At 38.1% G+C, this 21,335-nt stretch overlaps 1 protein-coding gene across 1 annotated transcript in view; it reads left to right on the top strand.

Moving 5' to 3' along the window:
* LOC126212987 (zinc finger protein 492-like) overlaps positions 1–20,572 on the top strand; it is a 78,410-nt gene extending 57,838 nt beyond the window's left edge. The window contains exons 4-6 of the mRNA XM_049940528.1: positions 3,953–4,045; positions 6,592–6,629; positions 16,909–20,572. Of these exons, the coding sequence (XP_049796485.1) occupies positions 3,953–4,045; positions 6,592–6,629; positions 16,909–18,478 (1,701 nt within the window). The 3' untranslated portion in view covers positions 18,479–20,572. The remainder of the gene's footprint in view (positions 1–3,952; positions 4,046–6,591; positions 6,630–16,908) is intronic.
* Positions 20,573–21,335: the final 763 nt, after the last annotated feature.

The following is a 21,335-nucleotide window of genomic DNA, read 5'->3' as shown; positions in this document are numbered from 1 at the left end:
CCTGACCTCTACTTGCACCACTTCATCACTGTAGGAATGAATTCCTCAAAGCTGTCTTTACGATTTGGCGAATGCAGCTGTCCACTTTGAGCTGAGGTTAGCAGCTCTGTTTGATTTATTATGAACAGGAACAACTGAATGTTGGACAACACTGGTATTGATAAAGTCAACACCATGCACTGCTTTCATTCTTCTATGGATTCTATCGAAGGCACATTTCCTGCAGTCACAAACTTGACTGCAGCCCAGTTTCTCATGCTCTAACATAGTTCCATTACACACTGCAATGTTACTTGATACAATTCAAAGTTGTATAGTAGTAGTTTCTTGCAACTTGTCAGTGAAATGGGAATTCGACCATGTAATGTGCATGATAAGTAATACCTCAATTGATATTGAGAACGGAATAAAAGATTTCGGCAGCATTACTTTTCAGCAAGCCTCCATATTATGACTCTAGGAGAAGTTCAACAAATTTAAGGGGCACATTTCTTTGGTGTTCATACATTTTTCAATCATAGGACAATAGTCACAGACAGAGGTTCACAACAGTGGTAGGGAGTGTTCGAATCCAAGAAAATTAGTGGGTGTAGTGGAAGATGGACAGGGACAAGAGGATAGGTACAAATATATGAGATAGAGAGATGAGCTGTATGTTTAAAATGTGTACAGATTTGGGACGAGATTATACATGTCACCATAAATGTTCAACGTAATATTTGACAGGTTAATGGAAATAGGGATGCCAACTTGATAGGGCACATGACATAACAATGAGGTTTTTAGTCTAAAATGCAAAGAAGACAGATGTGTTTATTATTCCTTGAGGATTGGTGCAGAGTGACCCAATGCAAACTGGTAATTTTAGATTTATCACCCTAGAGAAGGATTGTTGTGTGGGCACAAACATATTACTGTATGTTGAATGAGGCAACATTAGTACATTAAGAACTGTGAAACTATGAAAATGATTGTGAATGAACATAGTATCTCCAGCAATACTGAAGTTTAGACTTATAACACAGTTACAGCCCCAGTGTTGGTTTATAAACAGAGTTCTTGAGTATTGTAAACACAACTGAGAAAAAATCTCATCTGTTTTTTTGGTCCATTCCAAAACTCTGAAGACATCAGGACAGAGAGAAAAAACAAGAAGTGTTGGAAATGAAGCAAAAACGTGACATTGTTGGAAACAAGTCTCATATGGCAGAAAATATTCTAACCAGACCTGTGAGCATGAGAATATGTTCAGCTGATAAATTCAGTCAGCAATAAATAGGCAGGTGATATAATTAAAAGTTAAGGACAAGTTGTTGTATGAGTGGAGGGAGAAAACAACACTGATACTGTTGGCAAACCATAGCGAGTAGAAGAGGAAATGTGCTGACTCCCCTAGTTCAGTGGTTCTGTCGTGAGATGTCAGTTGGTCTGGACCCACTGAAGTATGTGTTACAACAACAAAAAGCAGCAGACTGACTTTACTGTGGATTAGCTTGAGCCTTTATAATATTATGTGAATACAAATGGCTTTTTAAAGTGTGTTTTCTGCTCCAAAACTCTGAATTGGTTATTTTTTTGCAAATATCCATCTAAAATCCGCATTTGTCTTACGTATGACATCAACGAAAATTCACATTTGTGCTCAGTTTTTGCAAGAGATAGTGAAAGTCTTATAGGAATGTACTGGCAAACAGATAGTAACTTGTTCAAGCAGAAGTAGTCTGTTACTGACAGGTGACCATTGAAACTTGGAGAGCATATGCTACAGGAGTGACGCTGCTGGTGGGAGAGAAATGAAACATCTTTTCCATAAGTATCTAGGTATTTCTAAGGTACTGTTAGTAGTTACTCTTAGTGGCTCTAGAGTTTGTTCAGGAGCAAAGCTTTTACTTTACTAGTGGGAATGTTTCTCTATTTCATAAACCTTTTGTGAGCCTCTGTGTTTTGTACAAACCATAATCAAGCAAATAAGTGTGTCCACTAAGTTGTTCACCTATCTGATGAATGATCTCGTTTATTCTGCAGAACTATCATGTCGATAAAAACTGTAGTTGATGATTCCATCATTAACAAGTACACCAGTTTTCTCTCACCAACCATTTCTTACGCAATTTATAACATGAATAGCACATATGAAAATGCTTATATTTTTCTTGTCTTGTCGACTGCATTTGATATTGAGCAAGCAACTTTACTTTTTATGCTAATAATTCGTAGACACTGCTGGACCTTTTTATTCTGTTGTGTACTGTACCATACGAAGTAAATACAACAAGTCTCATTCCAACTTGCTTTAGCTGGATAATTACTTGAATCAATAGATGCTAGACTCCACTAAGAGTGGCGTTGCGACTCGGGTACACCAGAATAGGGTGAATATGTTAATGCATGTGAGCAAGAAATATGAACACCAGAGCAATGACAGGCAAAGTTATTACGCCAATCGCCTGAAGTATATTCACATAAATTGACGAAACCATCTTTCAGCAAAGTGTTATTTCTTGGGCTTTACTTCATCAAAAATCAGTATACCTTTGTTTTCATTTTGTCCTTCCCGAAAATAATTATTAATTGCTCTACAGCCTCTTTGTTAATTGCGCATGAGCATTTGAGATCATTTACAAAATTTGGGAGATGTTTTCAGAAGGTTGTTGCAACAAGGCGTGCTTTAAACAAATTGTATCCATTGAGCTACTAATTTTCAAGAGCACGCCATCCAGAATAAATTCCTTGTCACACCACATAATGCATTCTCTTGTTTTTAAATTGGCATTTCTTTAATGTAGTGGCAACTATGATTTTCTGTTTTTACTATCAAATGATGACTGAGCCATCTCATGGTTTTCATCTGAGACTTGATTTCGGAGGAAATTGATTTCGTGATTTGCAGTCCTTTATTTTTCACATAATCGCACAATTTCCTGTTCCTGGCACTTCAACATTGTTTCAATGTAATTACTCCTTCGTTCTGTACTGATCCGCTCCCTACATTTTCCTCAAGAAGCAGCACTGGCAGGCATCGAAACTGCAGCTTGTTTACTGTCTTCTTCTTAGAGATTTCCTTTAGCGAGTGCTTTACTGACTGTTCTCTTTCGTTTAATATTTTCGACAGATATTTCAGTGAACCTGGAAATATACAAGGAACTGCTGAGCTGCTCCAGGCTCAAAAGAGGCCACCCTTGTCTTGGAATTACAACTTGTTTACCGATGATAAAGATTTGTTGTTCCTCACTGAAATGTGTATCACACACAAAACAGCTCTGAGTTAGATTGTCTTCGAGGAATTGCTCTCAACCATTTTGAAATTGTACTTTAGTTTTTGGAGACCTACAAAATATTTACCTTTTGTTTCTCTTTACCCAAGTCAGTACACTGGATCGAAAAACGTGGGAATTTTTTGTTCATTTCTTTCTATAAATACCTGTAACTATAACTCTCAACGCCTCTTTATAATCGCAACCTTCAACTCTTAAATACTCACTCACAACTCTATAAACAAAGTCTCAAAATCCGTTGAGGCACAAGCAACAAATGCCATCCGATCACATGTCAACTTGAGTCTCAAGTGACAGTGCTAATCGTAGTTCTTGGGCTCGCCACCTTTCCTATTCTACTGTGTTAATGCATGGGAAGTAATTACTTTATCTTCTTCTTGCTGTGGGCAAACTGTGAGGTTACCAAATGAATGACAAGGGTCAGTAAGCACCTTGAATACAGCATGTAATGACTGATTACATGTAAAATTAGTACAGTATGGCTGTTTGAAATTGTAGTGACCTGTGTTGGCAGAATAGCTGCTCAACAATTTTTTTTTTTTTTATCTTTCGTGTACAAATGATACAAATCTCTGAAAAGTTGTGTGATATTTATAAAAAAAGAAATGTTGGGACCAATGTCATAAGTACAGAAGGGTACGAACAGTTTTAACTGAGAGATTTTCTCTTTCTTTCAGTTTCTTGAAGATGACTTGGGAATCTCTCGGTCAAATGATTTTATCAAGAAGGATCCTGAACTAAATTTGAAGGTGGATGAAATTGAGAATACTGTAAGCACTCACATCCCTGATTTATTGCATGTAGTGTGATAAAAACGTATTTGTTTTATTGCTTAATGTAAATAATGCAGTACTGTGGGACAGGCACAGACTGAGAGTTTTCTGAAACTAAGTGCAATTCCTCATTTTCCAGTGCTCTCGTACTATTCCACTTGATGTGGATTATCAACTGTTATTTGCATACTGTTCTGAATAGAATCAAAACAGAATTAGTAACAATGTTTAATCATATTTTCAGTGACCCTTATGGATGTTAAATATTTTGTATAAGTTTAAACTTGGGGAATGTAGATCATTTGAAAAAAAAAAGGCTCCTTTCAATAATTTATGATTAATGGAATGCAGAAGAATACATTGGACATTAACGTCTTTTCTGTGAATCATTGATATTTGTGAGTTTGTACCAATAATTTTCAAAGGTGCCTAAGGTATGAAATGTGATAATATTTGCATGTGATAGATCACCCTTGATACATTAATCTTAAAATTTTTATAATATGGCTACCTCAGTGGTATATGTTGAATTACGTATAGGTTTGTCAGTCACAGAAAAAAATTTGGGACCTGCGCAGATAAATTCGTGTATTACCTCGCCATTGAAGTCGTAGGTGAACGAAACAAATTATCTTCTTGGCACACCCTACACATTTTTTAAGGTGTGCTTGTGTGAAGCTTAAAATTTAACCCAGTAAACTAAAATGTTGTGGTATAATTTTGTCTGTCTTGCGTAAGAGAAAGCGTATGGTTAGATTCTTAAACTGCTCACAGGAATAAAACCTAACTAATGTTGGGGAATATAAGATAGAGGACTGAAAAACCCAAATCTAAAGACATATTACACAAGACACAGTATGGTGCATTGCGGTGAGTATGGTTCCACCACTATTAGTCATTTCCTTCCCTTTTCCACTTGCAAATAGAGTGAAGAAAAAGCAACTGCCTGTTGCCTCCACACAAGCCATAATTTCTCTTGTCTTCATCGTGTCCACCAGGCACGCAACAAATATTGAGGCAATAGACTTGTCCCATACTTACTGAAGCACATTTGGAGTTACTGTGATCAAAGTTGTTTCTTTAGCTATCCCCAAGTTGTAGGATGGCACGGCAAATAGATGGAGCCTTTGACAAACCCCAACAGAAAAATTACATACTGCAAGATCAGAGAAAATTCAAGGTCAGCAACTGAATGTGAGATCGTGTATGCCCTTTATGGCTGATAGTTCAGAAGTGCTCTTTCATGCAGGTGAAAGTGTGGTGATGCTCTATCCTGTTGAAAAATGATTTTTTTCTGGATAGTTTCCTTTGCATCTATTTCCAAACCTTTTATTATTTCTATTTATATCAACATTTCATTTGTTGCAAAGCTCCTTACTGTACTGATCGTATTCCTCATTAATATCACTAAAGTTCTGCTTCATTAAATTACATAATTTGAATAAGAAATCATGACGACTACCAAGAAATTGTTTTTCCTGTTGTGCAATGCATTACACTTATCTTAGTTATTATTAATTTTCAGTGCAGTTGTTGTTTTTAAACAAAAATTAGCTGTTTTACTTAATTGAAGTTGCTGTCAGAGATGACTCAGTCTGTACTTTTAATGCACACTAGTTTGTTTAATCGGACAAGTTTCACAAAATGCGATCATCTCTGGGATTGATGACTGAATTTCTGGATTCTCCTTGATGTTAAAGGTCTTCTCCTAGGCTCCAGTAACAGACTCGTTTTACTGCTATTATAGTCGTCCACATTCTGAGTGCTTCTTCATGTATATTCATTGTATACTGGCTCCTTATAATCCTCCACCTGAATTTATCAGCAGTTGTATTAATCCCTCCCCTCCTGCGAAATGTGTGAATGCATATTCATTCATTGGAAGAGGTCACTGTCCTTATGTTGACCATGTTGTTCATTTCCTATTCATAATAATACATGAATCTTTTTCATCTATATTCCTATAAAACAACACTTCATGTAATAATTCCTATTGCTTTTATGTCATGCTGTACTCCTAAATTTCCTCTGTGAATGAAACTGATGTGACATTTAATGATTTTGATGTTCCATGCAGTGAGCTATCTCAAGAGAATGGAATAATATTCATTACTGTAGTTGTGAAAAAATACATTTAATAGCATTTCAGATATTTTTCAGTTTTTTCTTTACGTGTTTCATCATTAAATCGGACCATTTTTTACGTTTTCTCTGGTATTTCGCATTATAGGTGAAAGATGTTTCAGGACACAATTATGTTTCAAGTATCAAGTAGGAAATTTGTATTCAAAAGAATCAATGTTTTTATAGTTATTTACACAGCTCAAATCAAAAAGTTGTAATGAAGTGTTGATTCTTGCTTTTGCTTTTACTTTATTTTTTACTTTTTCTTCAATTACTGCTACCGTTATGTAGTGTCCCTTTGTTAATACTATTTCCAAGTATTGTTTGGAACAATCACATGTTAGTGAGTGTTAATACAATTTTATTTATTTACTGTTTCATCAATTTTAAATCACCAGTAATTCTTTGTAATATTTCAGGTGGCAGCCTCAATAAGAACCGCATCTGATAGTACAAGGTACGTTTTTATTATTCACTGCACAATTTTTGGAGAAGTATAAATTTTTAGTTAGTCCATGTGAAATCAAAATAAACAATGACCCCAGGGACCAAAATACCAGAAGTTTTTTATGAAAAGTTCCAATTTTGGAGTTCCATTTTCTGCATGTTAACCATTTATAGTATACATTATATATGTACTACAGCGATATTATGCATGTTATTAGTGAAAACACTACTGTGTCCACTATTCTGTTATTGCAGAACATTAAAAAGAAGCTTTACAATATTGTGAGGCACATCAGTCCCATTAATGACATTGTGTGCAATATCAACACAAACAGCAAATGAGAACCAAAACCCTTACATTAAATACTGTACTGTAATTTGAAGAATTATACACTCAAATACTTTTGTAATGGCGAAAATCTAGTATATTGTGCTGTCAGAGATACAAGCAAAAATGCTGCTAACTGCATGGCCAGCTGTAGAAACTTCTGTAAAACTAATTATCATTTTTTGTTTTTTTCTAGCGTAATTTTCTAATGTGTCCAAGCCATTTAACACTTCAAGGTGGGTAGGCAGAATGGTCTTGTCCTTACATTCTTATCATGCATTTTGCACCTGAGACAGAAATGTTTGTACATCTGTATCAGGACTAACTGCAGGTTTTGAAATGTCTTGCAAAATATACCATTCTTAGGTGAAGTGATTGTGACCATTTAACTTGCAACATATCTCCAGGCATTCCTAAATCAGTTCAGCATTTGTTGTGATGGAACTGATTCCCCATTTGTATTGCATCCAGTGCAATCCAAATTGGCATTTCAATCTCGTTTTCAGCTATACAGATTGCACAAGTAGCTTGCAATACAATGTCTTCATAGCAGCAGTAGTGCCTTGATTCAAAGGCTGAAGGCAACTGAATGTATTTGGAGGTAAAAAGTTAACCTTTACCTCAGTTCTGATTAAAACAAAAAAAGCCATTTAAGATCAGCTGTCAATTGAAGCTTTCCAATAGTGGCAGCAGATGCAAGGAAAAACATCAATTTCATGTTCTTAAAACAATTTGGTGTCTCAGATTTACTGATCGTGCAAGAATGTTGTTTATCCATGTCATATGAACTACAGACAAGTACAACATTAAACATTGTTTACTGTTGGCCCCACCATGGCACATGTCATCTTTTTTTGTGGTTTGACTTGGCGGAAGTTGTAGAGAAATCCTAGTTTTGTCTGATTTGCAGATATAAGATATAGCAAACTTTTCTTTCACTTGGTCAAATTCGTGCAACCAGTCCGTGCCCCGCCTTCGTCAATTTTAATCATTTCACTGCCAATAACTGAGCATGAAATTATGCCACTGTTTTGGAACTTATACAGCCAACAAGCAAAAACGCTGAAGTCTATTTTGAATGTCTAAAGTTTTTGCCATCTCATTTGTTGCTGACTGAATTATAGTTCCACTATAGGTACATTGGAAGTGTACATATAGCTGAACCATTGTAAAAGTAAAAGTTCAGCAACTTCGTACATAACACTGTGAAGTCACTTAGATTTGCACCTGGAATCCAGTGCTGCAGAGTTAAGAACTTTTCATTTAAGTAGTGTGATTAACATAGATTTGCTGAGTCTAAACTTTCTGCCAGTTGTGCTGTTGCTCAATACACCACGGTGTGCTTCCTGCAGAATTTTTAGTTTTACTTGCTGATCTAGGCTTTCTGCTTCCCATTGATGTGACTATCCTTTTACTACTTGGAACTGAATGTTACGAATACTGGCTCCATTTAAAGACCATAAAAGCACATCTCAACATAGAATTTCACTTATTGAAGGAATCTAGATTTTCACACTGTTGGTGTCGTGATGGTTTACATTGTTGATGATTGTTGAGCAATGTTATGCACAAAAGTCAGCCAGAGAAACATTAAGGGAAAAAAGTTTGTAATTCATGTTGACTGAAATTTGTTTAACCAGTAAAACTCTGTATAATATCATGTACATCACTGCCTGGACTTTTCTTTTGCTGGTGTTAACCAAATGTTCCCCGTACGTGAGTTCACATTAAGCATGATGCTTGAAATATACAAGATTCTTCATTATTATCGATAAGTAAAAATAATACAAAGCAGTATGGTTAGTAACACATTCTATAAAACAGCTGGTTTGTGTTTCTGTTCCTTAATAAAAAGAGTGTACTTCTTTTATACAAAAAAGAAAAAGACAGTGCAGGTGAAGTGTCAGCAGCTGTATAGTGCCAACTATTGTAATTGAATATGACATGGAAGTCACAGAAATTCAACATGGTGGGTACAAGCTAATGTTGTACTATGTAGAACAAGTAAGAGGAAAGAGTGAGGGGTTATAAATGCAAATACTGCAGTCTTAGTTCTTTCAGATTAATGAATGTCGTGGTGAACAGCTCTTTGAACATTGTGTCATGAATGTGAATTTGGAAACCTAAGCTTGTTGTATTGATAGTTTACAGACCACCATCATGATCTTAAATTTCATAAATCAGCTGTAGGCAGCCTTAGTAAGGCCATGTAGACTTGACTTGTGAGTGGTTATTTTTTGTGACTTTAATGTTGATTTTCTGTGACAAGCTAGAAATCGAGGACACCTGGAATTCCCAATGTCTGAATTTGGGAAATCTAACACAGTACAATTCTCCTCAAGGACTTAATGGGCACACCACGAGCTTGGCTGATTTGGGAGCAAAACTGATAGTGATTCATCTGACCATGACAGTAAAATGAATGTTAATCAGTTGTGCTCAGGTCCACTGCAAGTATTTTCATAACAGAATCACAGTAATTAGAGTGAAACTTCTTGATGATTGTTATCAACAGGTGTATAAGGTACACCGTTTGGTTGGACAATTAAACTTTGCGTTAATTATCTTCCTAGTCTTCTTATTCTCTAAAAAAACGATGATACTGAATGGAAGTGAGAGCAAGTGACGAATAACTTCTTAGACTTCAATATCTTGTGCAAGGTAGAGAGAGCTCTACCTAATTGAGAAGGCAACAAATCGCAAATAGTGAAATATTCAGCTGTACTGCCTGTAGTGCACTATCAGATCTTCCTTTGTGTTTAGTAAAGCTCTTTTTTTCCTGGCACAAGATGTTCCCATCCCAAATAGTAGCCATGCTTTATTGGTGCTAGAACTGTAGTTGATGCTTGACCTGTTGTATAGGAATGCTGGACTCTAGAGATTTTCAAATAATGTTTATGAAATAATTGAATTCCACATTTACTGTGTATATCTATGATAAACGTTTTACATGGTTCACATAGTAAATGCTCACAGATGAGTGTGACTGCTATGCCTAGATACACATCCATTCTTTGCAAAGCAATGTGAAGTAAAAGCTTAATATCTCTCTTATTTGATGTGTGCCATACACACTTCAGAAATATTCTGAGGCAAGTCTTACAGTTGTTGTGAAAGCATCATGTTTATAGCATGACTGGATTTCTCTGGTATCAAAGCTGCTGAACCAATGTGGTATCTCCATATATTGCTACACTCAAAAATTAATGGGAGTTGTGATAGGATACTATATTTCTCCTTTCTTTGAACTACACTTTGTTTAGTCTGAATATTTAACGGTAGTTGCCAATTGTTGCACAATTTCAAAATTTTATCTAGGTACGAGTTGATAGATTCTTTTAATTACTTCATAATTGGCAGAGCTAGTAATTATGTGCTTGTACAGTTATGGATAGTTTTGCCTCCTTATCTGTTTTGGCTATGGTACTGAGTCCACAATACTGTTCATAATAGTTTACTTCGATTTCTCTATTCTTATTTAAAATTACTTCTACTCATGCATTACTCCTGTTTCATTTTGTGTTGATAACTCTGTACTCACCTGACCAGAAATGTTGTTCCTCCTCCCTCTGCACCACACTAATTACCACCATATCAAACTTAAACTTATCCATTTCTCATTTCATGTTCTCTTCCACACCTAATCAATCAACCGACTTAACATTCCACACTCTGACTTGTAGCCATATTGTTCTTATCCCTGATGATATCGGCCAGAGTAGCTTCCTCCCAGAGATCTGTCATTATCATTAAACTATTCAGTAGGGCTGCATGTCCTTACTGATTGTAACAGGTGTAGTTCCTTTGCTTTTAACTGTTCACAGTACCAACATTGCAAGGCCATGTTGGCTAATGGTACAAACTGTTCTGCATCTACATCTACATAGATACTCCGTAAGCCATCATACAGTATCGTGACAGCTGGTACCTGTACTACAAGAAAAATCTGTCATCCATATTCATTAACCACATGTTAGTGTCTTAATCTCCCTAGATATCCTTCCATTGCAGTTTTATGTACTGTATGTCTGTTTCCTTAAGTCGGGCAAATCACCTCACTTTTGCAGGATGTATACACTATGTGATCAAAAGTATCCGGACACCCCCAAAGACGTGAGTTTTTCATATTAGGTGCACTCTGCTGCCACTTACGGCCATGTACTCCATACCAGCGACCTCGGTAGTCATTAGACATCGTGAGAGAGCACAATGGGGTGCTCTGTGGAACTTACAGACTTCGAACATGGTCGGTGAATGGGTGTCACTCGTGTCATACGTCGCTACGCGAGATTTTCATACTCCTAAACATCTTTAGCTCCACTGTTTCCGATGTGATAGTGGAGTGGAAACATGAAGGAACATGCACAGTACAAAAACTTAAAGGTTGACCTCATCTGCTGACAAATGAAGACGATCCTATTGTGTAATAGGCAGACATCTATCCAGACCATCACACAGGAACTCCTAACTGCATTAGGATCCACTGCAAGTACTATAACAGTTAGGCAGGAGGTGAGAAAACATTGATTTCATGGTCACGTGGCCGCTCACAAGCCACACATCATCCTGGTAAATGCCAAACAACACCTCGCTTGTTGTAAGAGGCATAAACATTGGACGATTGAACAGTGGGAAAACATTATGTGGTGTGACGAGTTGTGGTACTCAATGTGGCAGTCCGATGGCAGGGTGTGGGTATGGCGAATGCTTGGTGAACATCTGTCAGGGTGTGTGGTACCAACAGTAACATTTGGACGTGGTGGTGTTGTGGTGTGGTCGTGTTTTTCATGGAGGGGTCTTGCAGCCTTTGTTGTTCTGCATGGCACTATCACAGCACAGGCTTACACTAATGTTTTAAGCACCTTCTTGCTTCCCATTGCTGAAGAGCAATTCAGGGATGGCCCTTTCAACACGATCGATCACCTGTTCAGAATGCACGGACTGTGGCGGAGTGGTTACATGACAGTAACATCCCTGTAATGGACTGGCCTGCACAGAGTCCTGACCTGAGTCCTGTAGAACACCTTTGGGATATTTTGGAACACCAACTTACATTGATACCTCTCCTCAGTGTGGCACTCTGTGAAGAATTGGCTGCCATTCCTCAAGAAACATTCCAGTACCTGATGGAATGTAAACCTGTGAGAGTGGAAGCTGTCATAAAGAGTAAGGGTGGGCCAACACCATACTGAATTCCAGCATTACTGATGGAGGGTGCCACAAACCTGTAAGTCATTTTCGGCCAGGATTCCAGATAGGTTTGCTCACGTAGTGTTCATGTGGGAAATGGGTGCTACAAAACTGAAACACATGAAATAACTTAGCTATTAACAAAAACGTCACAAAATTAGGAAGACATGACATTGTGCCATGGAAGATGATAATAGACTTTAATTGTACCATTGATGTCATGGATCCTCACAACCTACTTTAGTGAGTTATTGTTTCTCATAAGTAATTTTTTGGAAGCTACCCAACAATTAAGAATGGCTGGTAGAAATGAGGTAGCACTTATTTGAGGAAAATTATGAATAACTAAAATGGTAATCCACAGATAACAGACACTTAATATTAAATTCAAGTCCATAAGGGTTAACAGCATGTGTAACTGCTCATGTAATCAGTCATGAGATGATGCCAAAGTCCCTAATATCACGAGCTTTGTTGTGGGATTTCAAAGGAGAAGAACTCTATGAGAAATACTGGAAAGCTTCACATGAATCAGGAACATAGTGTTGCAACAACTGTACCATCTTGAGCCATGACTATCCAGCATGGAATGAGGATATTTGCTGTCTCATTCGCTTTGTTATGGGAGGGTTGTTCCAATGAGACATCTTAATTCACTAGCAAAGTCTTCAAGAACACATTTGGTGGTGACTCGTGGGCTGTGGCAGTAGATGGGGGTGTTACTTAATGCTCTACTCTATCCCAACAGACAAAGATAGAAAACACTTGAAACCTAAAGCCACCACCATAATCACTGGGGAAAAGACATACAGGAACTAACAACTGTCAAAATAGCAAGACTTGAAGCTTTCAGAGCATCAGCTACAACTACCTCATACCATGAATCACAGGTGGACTCAGCCAGCTAGATGTAAACATTGATGATGGTTTCAAGATGGAACCACAAATTTCCACAGCAAAAACCCTCAAATTGTCATCTCCCTACTCCCTTCTAATAATTGTACACGAGCTTATTGTTGGTTTAATTACTCCTATACTGCAATGGAACATTCATAGTTTGATAGCACATGTAGAGTAACTGAAACTTTATATTTGAAGAAGATCACTGTATTTCACTTCAGTGACTTTGTAAATCTTTCAGTAGTCCCATGCTGTCAGGGCACAGTATCTGACTCCTTCCCACTGGGGGAAGGACTGCTTGATGGACAACCTGTGTTACTCGTCTGTGAGGCATAAGTGAGGACTGAGATCAGACACTAGCTGTATGAATACGAACAGCAGTTTCTCAATGTTATTAGATTTTGTTTTCATTTGCCAGGAACCTCTTTGCAAGAAGCATTGCCAATATTGATATGAAATTTTGACAGCCATTTCGTTTGTAGGAGATAATAATGTCAGTAATATGCAGGGGTAATGCCAGCATCTCCTGGTGGGTCGTGAGACGGACTATGTCTCCTGAATACAGGTGGTAGAATTTGCTGCAACACAGTTATTTGATTTCTTACAACTGATCTCTAATCCTGCTTCATTGTAATTGTAACCTCCACACACAGGCATCTCAAAAGGAGGTCATTGAAGTTGGTACCACAGAGAGCAAACAGAGGATTGGTTTAGCGTCTGGTGATTTTCGAAACTGCTTACATCTTGCATTCTAAGATTATTGGCTCTGAGCACTATGGGACTTAACATCTATGGTCATCAGTCCCCTAGAACTTAGAACTACTTAAACCTAACGACATCACACAACACCCAGCCATCACGAGGCAGAGAAAATCCCTGACCCCGCCGGGAATCGAACCCGGGAACCCGGGCGTGGGAAGCGAGAACGCTACCGCACGACCACGAGATGCGGGCCCTAAGATTATTCTAAGGTAAATTCACCACACTGTTGGTGCACTTGTCATGTTGTGGAAGAAATTGTCAGCCCACTGTATTCACCTTCTGCAATTCCAATGTTGCTCATCTCCAGAGCACACTTGTACAGTGAATATTTAGCTGAGAACAGCTGTCTACAACATTTCTTTTGTAAGTTTGCTCAACAAAAATGCGAGTAGTACCAGGAGTATCCATTGTTATTTTAATAGCCCATAAAACTGCTATATCAGGCAGAGACAATCTATACACCAGATGGGAGACAGTGAGATAGCTCAGGCAGTGCAAATGTGGTGCCTCAAAGAACCTAGATATCACTTTTTATTTTCAAGTAGTACTACATAATAGCTGAACTGCTAGGAACCATTTATCTTTATGAAAGAAAGCAGTCTTGCCTCTTCTACTGAACCCAGGGGAAAAAGATACATTGCACAAAATCACTTTAATGTTACCCTCACCAATTGTAAGCCAAATTACTAGAAAAGTTCGATCGGCATGTGGCATACCTGGTCTGTAGAATTCAAGAAAGAATGTACTAACATCCAGCCTACATTTGTAGGATATTTCTGATCCCTGAGCTTGTGGATGGCTGGAATACACTGCCTTTCCCTAATCCAATAATATATCGAAACAGTGTGTTGTCATGGTATATGTGTTTGTATGACAGTTCAGGGAAAGTCGGCGCCTGCCATCTATGCCATATGTAAGCTGTGAAAGTGAGAGGTGTTTCCAGCCACTTTGATTTTGGGCATACCAGGCATATACCCTTATTACATTGCCTGTGTGGAAGGAGCTGTATAAGAAACACATCTACATAGGACGTACACAAAAGGTGTGTTCTTTTTAATGCAGAATACAATACTGTAGTCAGTGCGATATAATATTATACTTTAACTTAGAGGTGTTAGACAGGAGCCCATTTTACTGTGAGTTTCTCTTAAAGAACAATTTCTGGTGTATAACATTAGTGACACTGTATAACTGTTACCTGCAATGGAGTGATTAACTGTAAAGATTTCATTTAATCACATAGAAAACAAGTTTTAATGTAATCTGATTAAAACTACTTGACAGTTGACGTGTGTCACTTGGCACTGCAGCGTTGCTACATCCAATGCCAGCTATGGCTCGGTTATAGGCAACACATAAACACAGTGGGTCACTTCACAAATGCTGTTAATATGTAATGCACAGCATGACAGAAATTGGATTTGCTCTGTTGGAGCTGATTTTAAGTGATCTGTTACTAATTGTGGTAGATGACAGGTTTTGTAGCCGTTAATTTAAACTCGTGTCCTAACCTTACCACAACCGTGTGATGCGCAGTAAACCGAGAAAACAGCGATCAGATAATCTGCAGCACAATTAAGAGCTTGATCATTTTGTGCCGAAGTTTTAAGTCTAACCACTCTCAGAAAACTCAAGAGAGAATTTGTCTTATGTTTGTTAGCGTAGCCATATTCTGCAGCATAATTTCAGTTGTTGAGGAAAGCAAACTGTAATTTTCACCGTCATTGGTTAACTTAAACTATATACCCACCAAAAAGCAAAACAGTCAAAAGCAACAATCTGGCCGGTGTGGCCGAGCGGTTCTAGGTGGTTCAGTCTGGAACCGCGCGACTGCTACGTCGCAGGTTCGAATCCTGCCTCGGGCATGGATGTGTGTGATGTCCTTAGGTTAGTTAGGTATAAGTAGATCTAAGTTCTAGGGGACTGATGACTTCAGATGTGAAGTCCCATAGTGCTCAGAGGCATTTGAACCATTCAAAAGCAACAATCAGGATAAATTAAGAATACTATCACGGAAATGTGTGCATGCTCCTACACATCCACAGCCATATCCACACTCAAATGAATTCATTGGGAAGCTCAAAAATTTCCATTCTGATGGAATGGGGTACCTGCAGGTGGAATGATTGGACCCAGATATCACACAGATAGACCATGCACCTACTGCCATTACTTGCTCTCAGAAGACAATGATAGGCTGTACAGTGTGACTTGTGCTGACGTCACTACTGACACGTGTGTTTGATTCAGCCAAGGATGTTTTGGAATTCATGGTGACCAAATGTTGACCAAGTATTTTTGATTGGGTAGCTGTAACTGCATTGGCATTCTTTCTGCCAGAGGGCTACACATAAGCTGTGCTGCTAACAACACACACCTTATGTTAGAACAATGTCTGTGTCATTCACATTTGTTCATCAGTCTGGAAGTTTATGTATGTGTTCCTTCATGTATTGACCTGACGTTATTTCCTATATGTGCACAGATGTTTTCCACATGGTTGACGGCCTTATTATAAGCCAATAAAAAAGTTTGTTTGTGGTAGTTGTTGATTCATTTAGAATCAAGTAAAAAACCATGCTTTATTGTTTTGTGAAATGAATTAATCATTTGTGGTGTTAAGAATTTCTACCCATAGCTGAAAGTGCTCTCCAAAACAAAGAAAAAGCCACTTGGGAAAATTTACTTTTATTTTAAAATCATTGATTACTCTTATTTTTCGTTTCCTTTTATCTTTGAGTGGAAACTCCTATGTACAAAACTGGAGGATATTATATCTAATAAATGTAGTATTTTTATAAAGTTGTGACACTTTTAAATACTGGTGCCTACTAGAAAATTTGGAAACGTAGTCAGCACTGAATGAGATTGGTCGTTATTGAATTTCCTGTGATGGTTTGCTTTATGAAAATGTTTCAGTGTCGCAAAATTCTATCGTTCTAGTAGAATCTCATGACAGTTTTTAATCACTTACATTTACTGAATAAGTTATCTGTGACACACATACATTTTTATCTTTCGGTTGATAGTCCCTGATTTTGTGTGTGCTAAAATATTGTTTTTTGTGTCTTGTAAATCAACATTTCACATCTCTTTCTTCATTCCGCAGTTTCATTCGAAGTGCTGGTGAGAACTGTGACACTTCGTTTCAAGAAACATTACACCAAGGAGTAGTCAACGACAAGCTGGAGATAGATTCAGAGAAGTCAACAGGTTTCACTGTGTGCGGTAGCTATACCAAAATACCGATTTCACAAGAAGATAGCTTATTCAGCATGAGATGCAGTCGTAGCATTAGGGAAAAGGATTTTCACAAGTTTAACTGTAATTTCTGCCTAAAGAGCTTCCCTTCCAAATACACACTCATAATGCATGTCTTCAACCACATTGATGGTGTGCAGGCACCTGCATGTGTGTGTAAGTCATGTGGTGAGGTATTGCCCACTGATGACCGCTTGAAAAAACATTTGAGAATGAGTGAGGGTGACCAAGCATTATCTGCTGCCAACAGTGGGATATATGACTGCAGTGATGGCCATGAAAACAATATCTCCTTGGAGAGTGTACAAGAAGGAAGCATGGAACAGACCGTGAAGCAGTCTTCATCCAAGGAAAGTAGGAAAACTTCCAAGAAATCCTTTAATGATATACGTAATACACATACTCTGACACAAGCTGCCGAGAAACCCGAAAGATGTAATGATGGAAATTTATCTACAAGTGATAATGTCAATGTCCACAGCGTGCTAAGTGCAAAGAGGTGTCACAGATGTGATGTTTGTGCTAAATTGTTTACTTTGTTAAGTGCTCTTAGGAGACATCAATTGATACACACTGGTAAGCGACCCCACAATTGCGACGTTTGTGGCATATCTTTTACACGCTCGAATTATCGTATGAGGCATGAGTTAATACACACTGGAAAGAGACCCTATAAATGTAGTGTTTGTGAAAAATCGTTTACTGAATCGGGCAATCTGAAGAAACATGAATTAATACACACTGGAAAGAAACCATATAAATGTAATGTTTGTGAAAAATCGTTTAATCAATTGAGCAATCTGAAGACACATGAATTAATACACACTGGAGAGAGACCATATAAATGTAGTGTTTGTGAAAAATCGTTTACTAAATTGGGCAAACTGAAGAGACACAATTTAATACACACTGGAAAGAAACCCTATAAATGTAGTGTTTGTGAAAAATCGTTTACTGAATTGGGCAAACTGAAGAGACACGAATTAATACACACTGGAGAGAGACCATATAAATGTAGTGTTTGTGAAAAATCTTTTACTCAATTGGGCAATCTGAAGAGACACGAATTAATACACACAGGAAATGGACCCCATAAATGTAATACTTGCGGTAAATCCTTTAGTGTAGTGTACAATCTCACGACCCACATCTTCATACACAGTGGAGAGAGACCATACAAATGTAGTGTATGTGGAAAATCGTTTAAACAGTTGGGCAATCTGAAGACACATGTAACCATACACACAGGAAAGAGACCCTACAAATGTGATACTTGTGGCAAGTCTTTTAATGCGAAGTCTAATCTCAGGTCCCATGTATTGATCCACACTGGAGAGAGACCCTACAAATGTAGTGTTTGTGGAAAATCGTTTACTCAACCAAGCCATCTGAAGGGACATCAATTAGTACACATTTAACAGAGAATACACAAATGCAATGTGTGCGATAAATCTTTTTCACAACTGGGTCATCTAGAGACACAAAGATTAATACACGCAGGGAAGAGTTACGTGGGTAATCTCAAGAAACCCACAATAGTACATACTGGCGAACGACCGTATAAATGCAGTACTTGTGGAAAATAGTTTAACCAATCGAGTAATTTCTAGACACAAGAATTACTTCACAATAAAATAGGTTACACAGATATATTTGTGGGAAATCTTATACTTAGGTTGATCGTCTTGAGAAGCATGCTATAATACACACTTAGTAGAGGCTATTCAAAGCATTGTCGAGGTTTATAGCGTTACACGTGTGTTACGAAAATTGTTTGCATCTGCTAGAGAGAGGTCATAGAAATTGGCGAATCTGCTGCTTGATGTTTCAAGAAGATGCATACTAAATACTACATATGAATCACATGGTTGCGATTTTTTTGTGATAAATGCTCCATGCCTTAATGAACTGGCTACCAGAAATTTGTGCATTGAGAATACCTTTTACTCGTTTGGGTAGGAGTTGCAAGTGGTAATAAGAACCCCATCTTCACCATGTGAATGGAACAGTATGTTGCCAATATTTTGAAAGATACTGTGAATTCAAGATTCATGAAGCTGTATGCACTTGCCAGGTGACAGCGAAATGTTCTTATTATACATTCTTCACTCAGACTATTTATCTGAACAATGGAGAAAGATACAAAAATCTCCTGATTATGCACACATTTTACTGAGGTATGCTTCCTTAATAGTTGCTATTTGTGTAGTTAATAATGTGCACACATGCGACTCCTCCATTAGGAAATAACTGATGGTGGCGAGTATGCAGTGATAATCCAAAAATTTCAATCGTTTGCCTACTAGCCTTTTGATTCACCTTCAGAAAGCAATACAAAAGCTCTTCTGCATGTAGTGCATTGGTCTACATGTCTACACATAGCTCACACAGTAGCCATAAATTGTAGGCTGTTGATCTGTTGCTGTGTAGACAGTGTGCAATAGCATCCCATATTCATTCCATCATGATCTAATGGGTTGAACAAGGTGGGCAAGACAAGTGTGAGATATCATGCTGCTCAAACCATTGTAGTGTGATTATGGCCCTGTGACTTGGACAGTTATCCTGCTGCAAGATGATGCCACTGTCAGGGAAGTGATAAAGAGGTTGCAATAATGTTTGTATTGTCCACAGCTTTCATGATGCTTTGTCTTGTATCTCATATGAATATACCCCACAGCATGACATTGCTTTCATCTTCCTGCCTCTGTTGTGTGGTACATGTTTTGAATAACCATTCATCTGGATAATGGCATATCTGGGCACTACAATTGACCTGGTCGAACAAGAAATGTCACTTATCCCCACATGTGACACATCTTTATAGGTATGCAGTCCAATCTCAATTATCGCATTTCCACTGCTGCCGTAACTGACAATGTTGTTAGATCAACATGGGAATACAGAGGGGTTATGTAACTTGGGGCCTCATGCTCAACAATGTCTGCAGAATTGCTTGAGTCTTGAGCATGCTCAAGCATTATCTCCTTTCTTCAGACTGTCATCGACACCACTTTCCAGAGCAGCTAGGCTCTGATCTCCCATTCTCTAGGTAAATCACAAGGATCCTACACCTTTTTGTCAACTTGTGGTTTCACCATCTTTCAACGATGTTCCATAGAGGCTAACAATTGGAGCACATGAGCAGCCAACCAGATTCGCTGTTAGTGAGATTCAATTACCCAGGCACCAGGCAAAACCATCTGCTCTTTGGCAAAGTTATTTGTCTGTGGTTTGTCACATACTTTCACTAGAATGATTACCCATTCGCATCAGCTTATACAGTTTCATTACTGTGTAATGAATGCCACTGGGCAGCATACAGCTGTCTTATGGAAGTTGATATAATGATTTGGATCAACAGTGTATATTCACGCAAAAGGGTCATTTGGTAAATTGTGTAGTCATTCAAATTTTCATGCTTTGTTAAATTTTATATCAATACACTACTGGCAGTTTGAGCTGTATTTCTTGTGAAATATTTTTGTGTAGTACAAAGCACTGTACATAAATCTGAGTTCATTTATTTATTTATTTCGAGTCAAAAACATTACAACAATATTTACAATATATACAATATAACAAATCAGGTCAAATCATAAAAGAACAAACTAAACGGTATTAGCCCAAAATTGTGCAACGGCAGCAGCATTGTCTGAAACATCAACAAGCTCTTGTGTGGAACATGATACAGGACATCTAGGACAGTTAATTAAATGTTTGGTTGTCTGTTCTTCTCCCCAGTCACACAAGGTGGAAGATTCCTTCATGAAGCCCCATTTAAACAGGTTGTCCTTAGTTCGTCCGACGCCACTCCTGAGCCGATTTAGAGACTTCCACACTGTCCAGACTTGATTTCCACCAGGAGGAAGGGTCTCAGAAGGAGTCATCCAATCATTGCTGTCAGATTTTGCTGTCCACTGAGATAGTCTGGCTGCTCCAGTCCGACCGGTGAGGGGTGTAGTAGTTCTCATAAAGCTCCTCCTAGATTTGAGTCTACTAATTGGTGGCTGGTATCCATGTAGCAGGTGATCGGTGTTATGATCTGCTTTATGTCTCTCAAGTTTGGCTGCGACTTCACGCCTTATGTCTGGAGGAGCAATACCTGCTAGTTTATGGAGTTTATCAATAGGTGTAGCTTTGAGGCATCCCGTTACTGTCCTGCAGGTTTCGTTCAGTGCCACATCAACCTGCTTTGCATGAGATGACTTGTACCATACAGGACATGCGTATTCAGCTGCGGAATAGCACAAGGCCAAGGCTGATGTTCTTAGT

Source organism: Schistocerca nitens, chromosome 11 (assembly GCF_023898315.1).
Source record: "Schistocerca nitens isolate TAMUIC-IGC-003100 chromosome 11, iqSchNite1.1, whole genome shotgun sequence".
NCBI classification, from domain to species: domain Eukaryota; kingdom Metazoa; phylum Arthropoda; class Insecta; order Orthoptera; family Acrididae; genus Schistocerca; species Schistocerca nitens.
The sequence above is the reverse complement of the archived record's forward strand: the minus strand, read 5'-3'. Positions and strand labels throughout refer to the sequence as shown.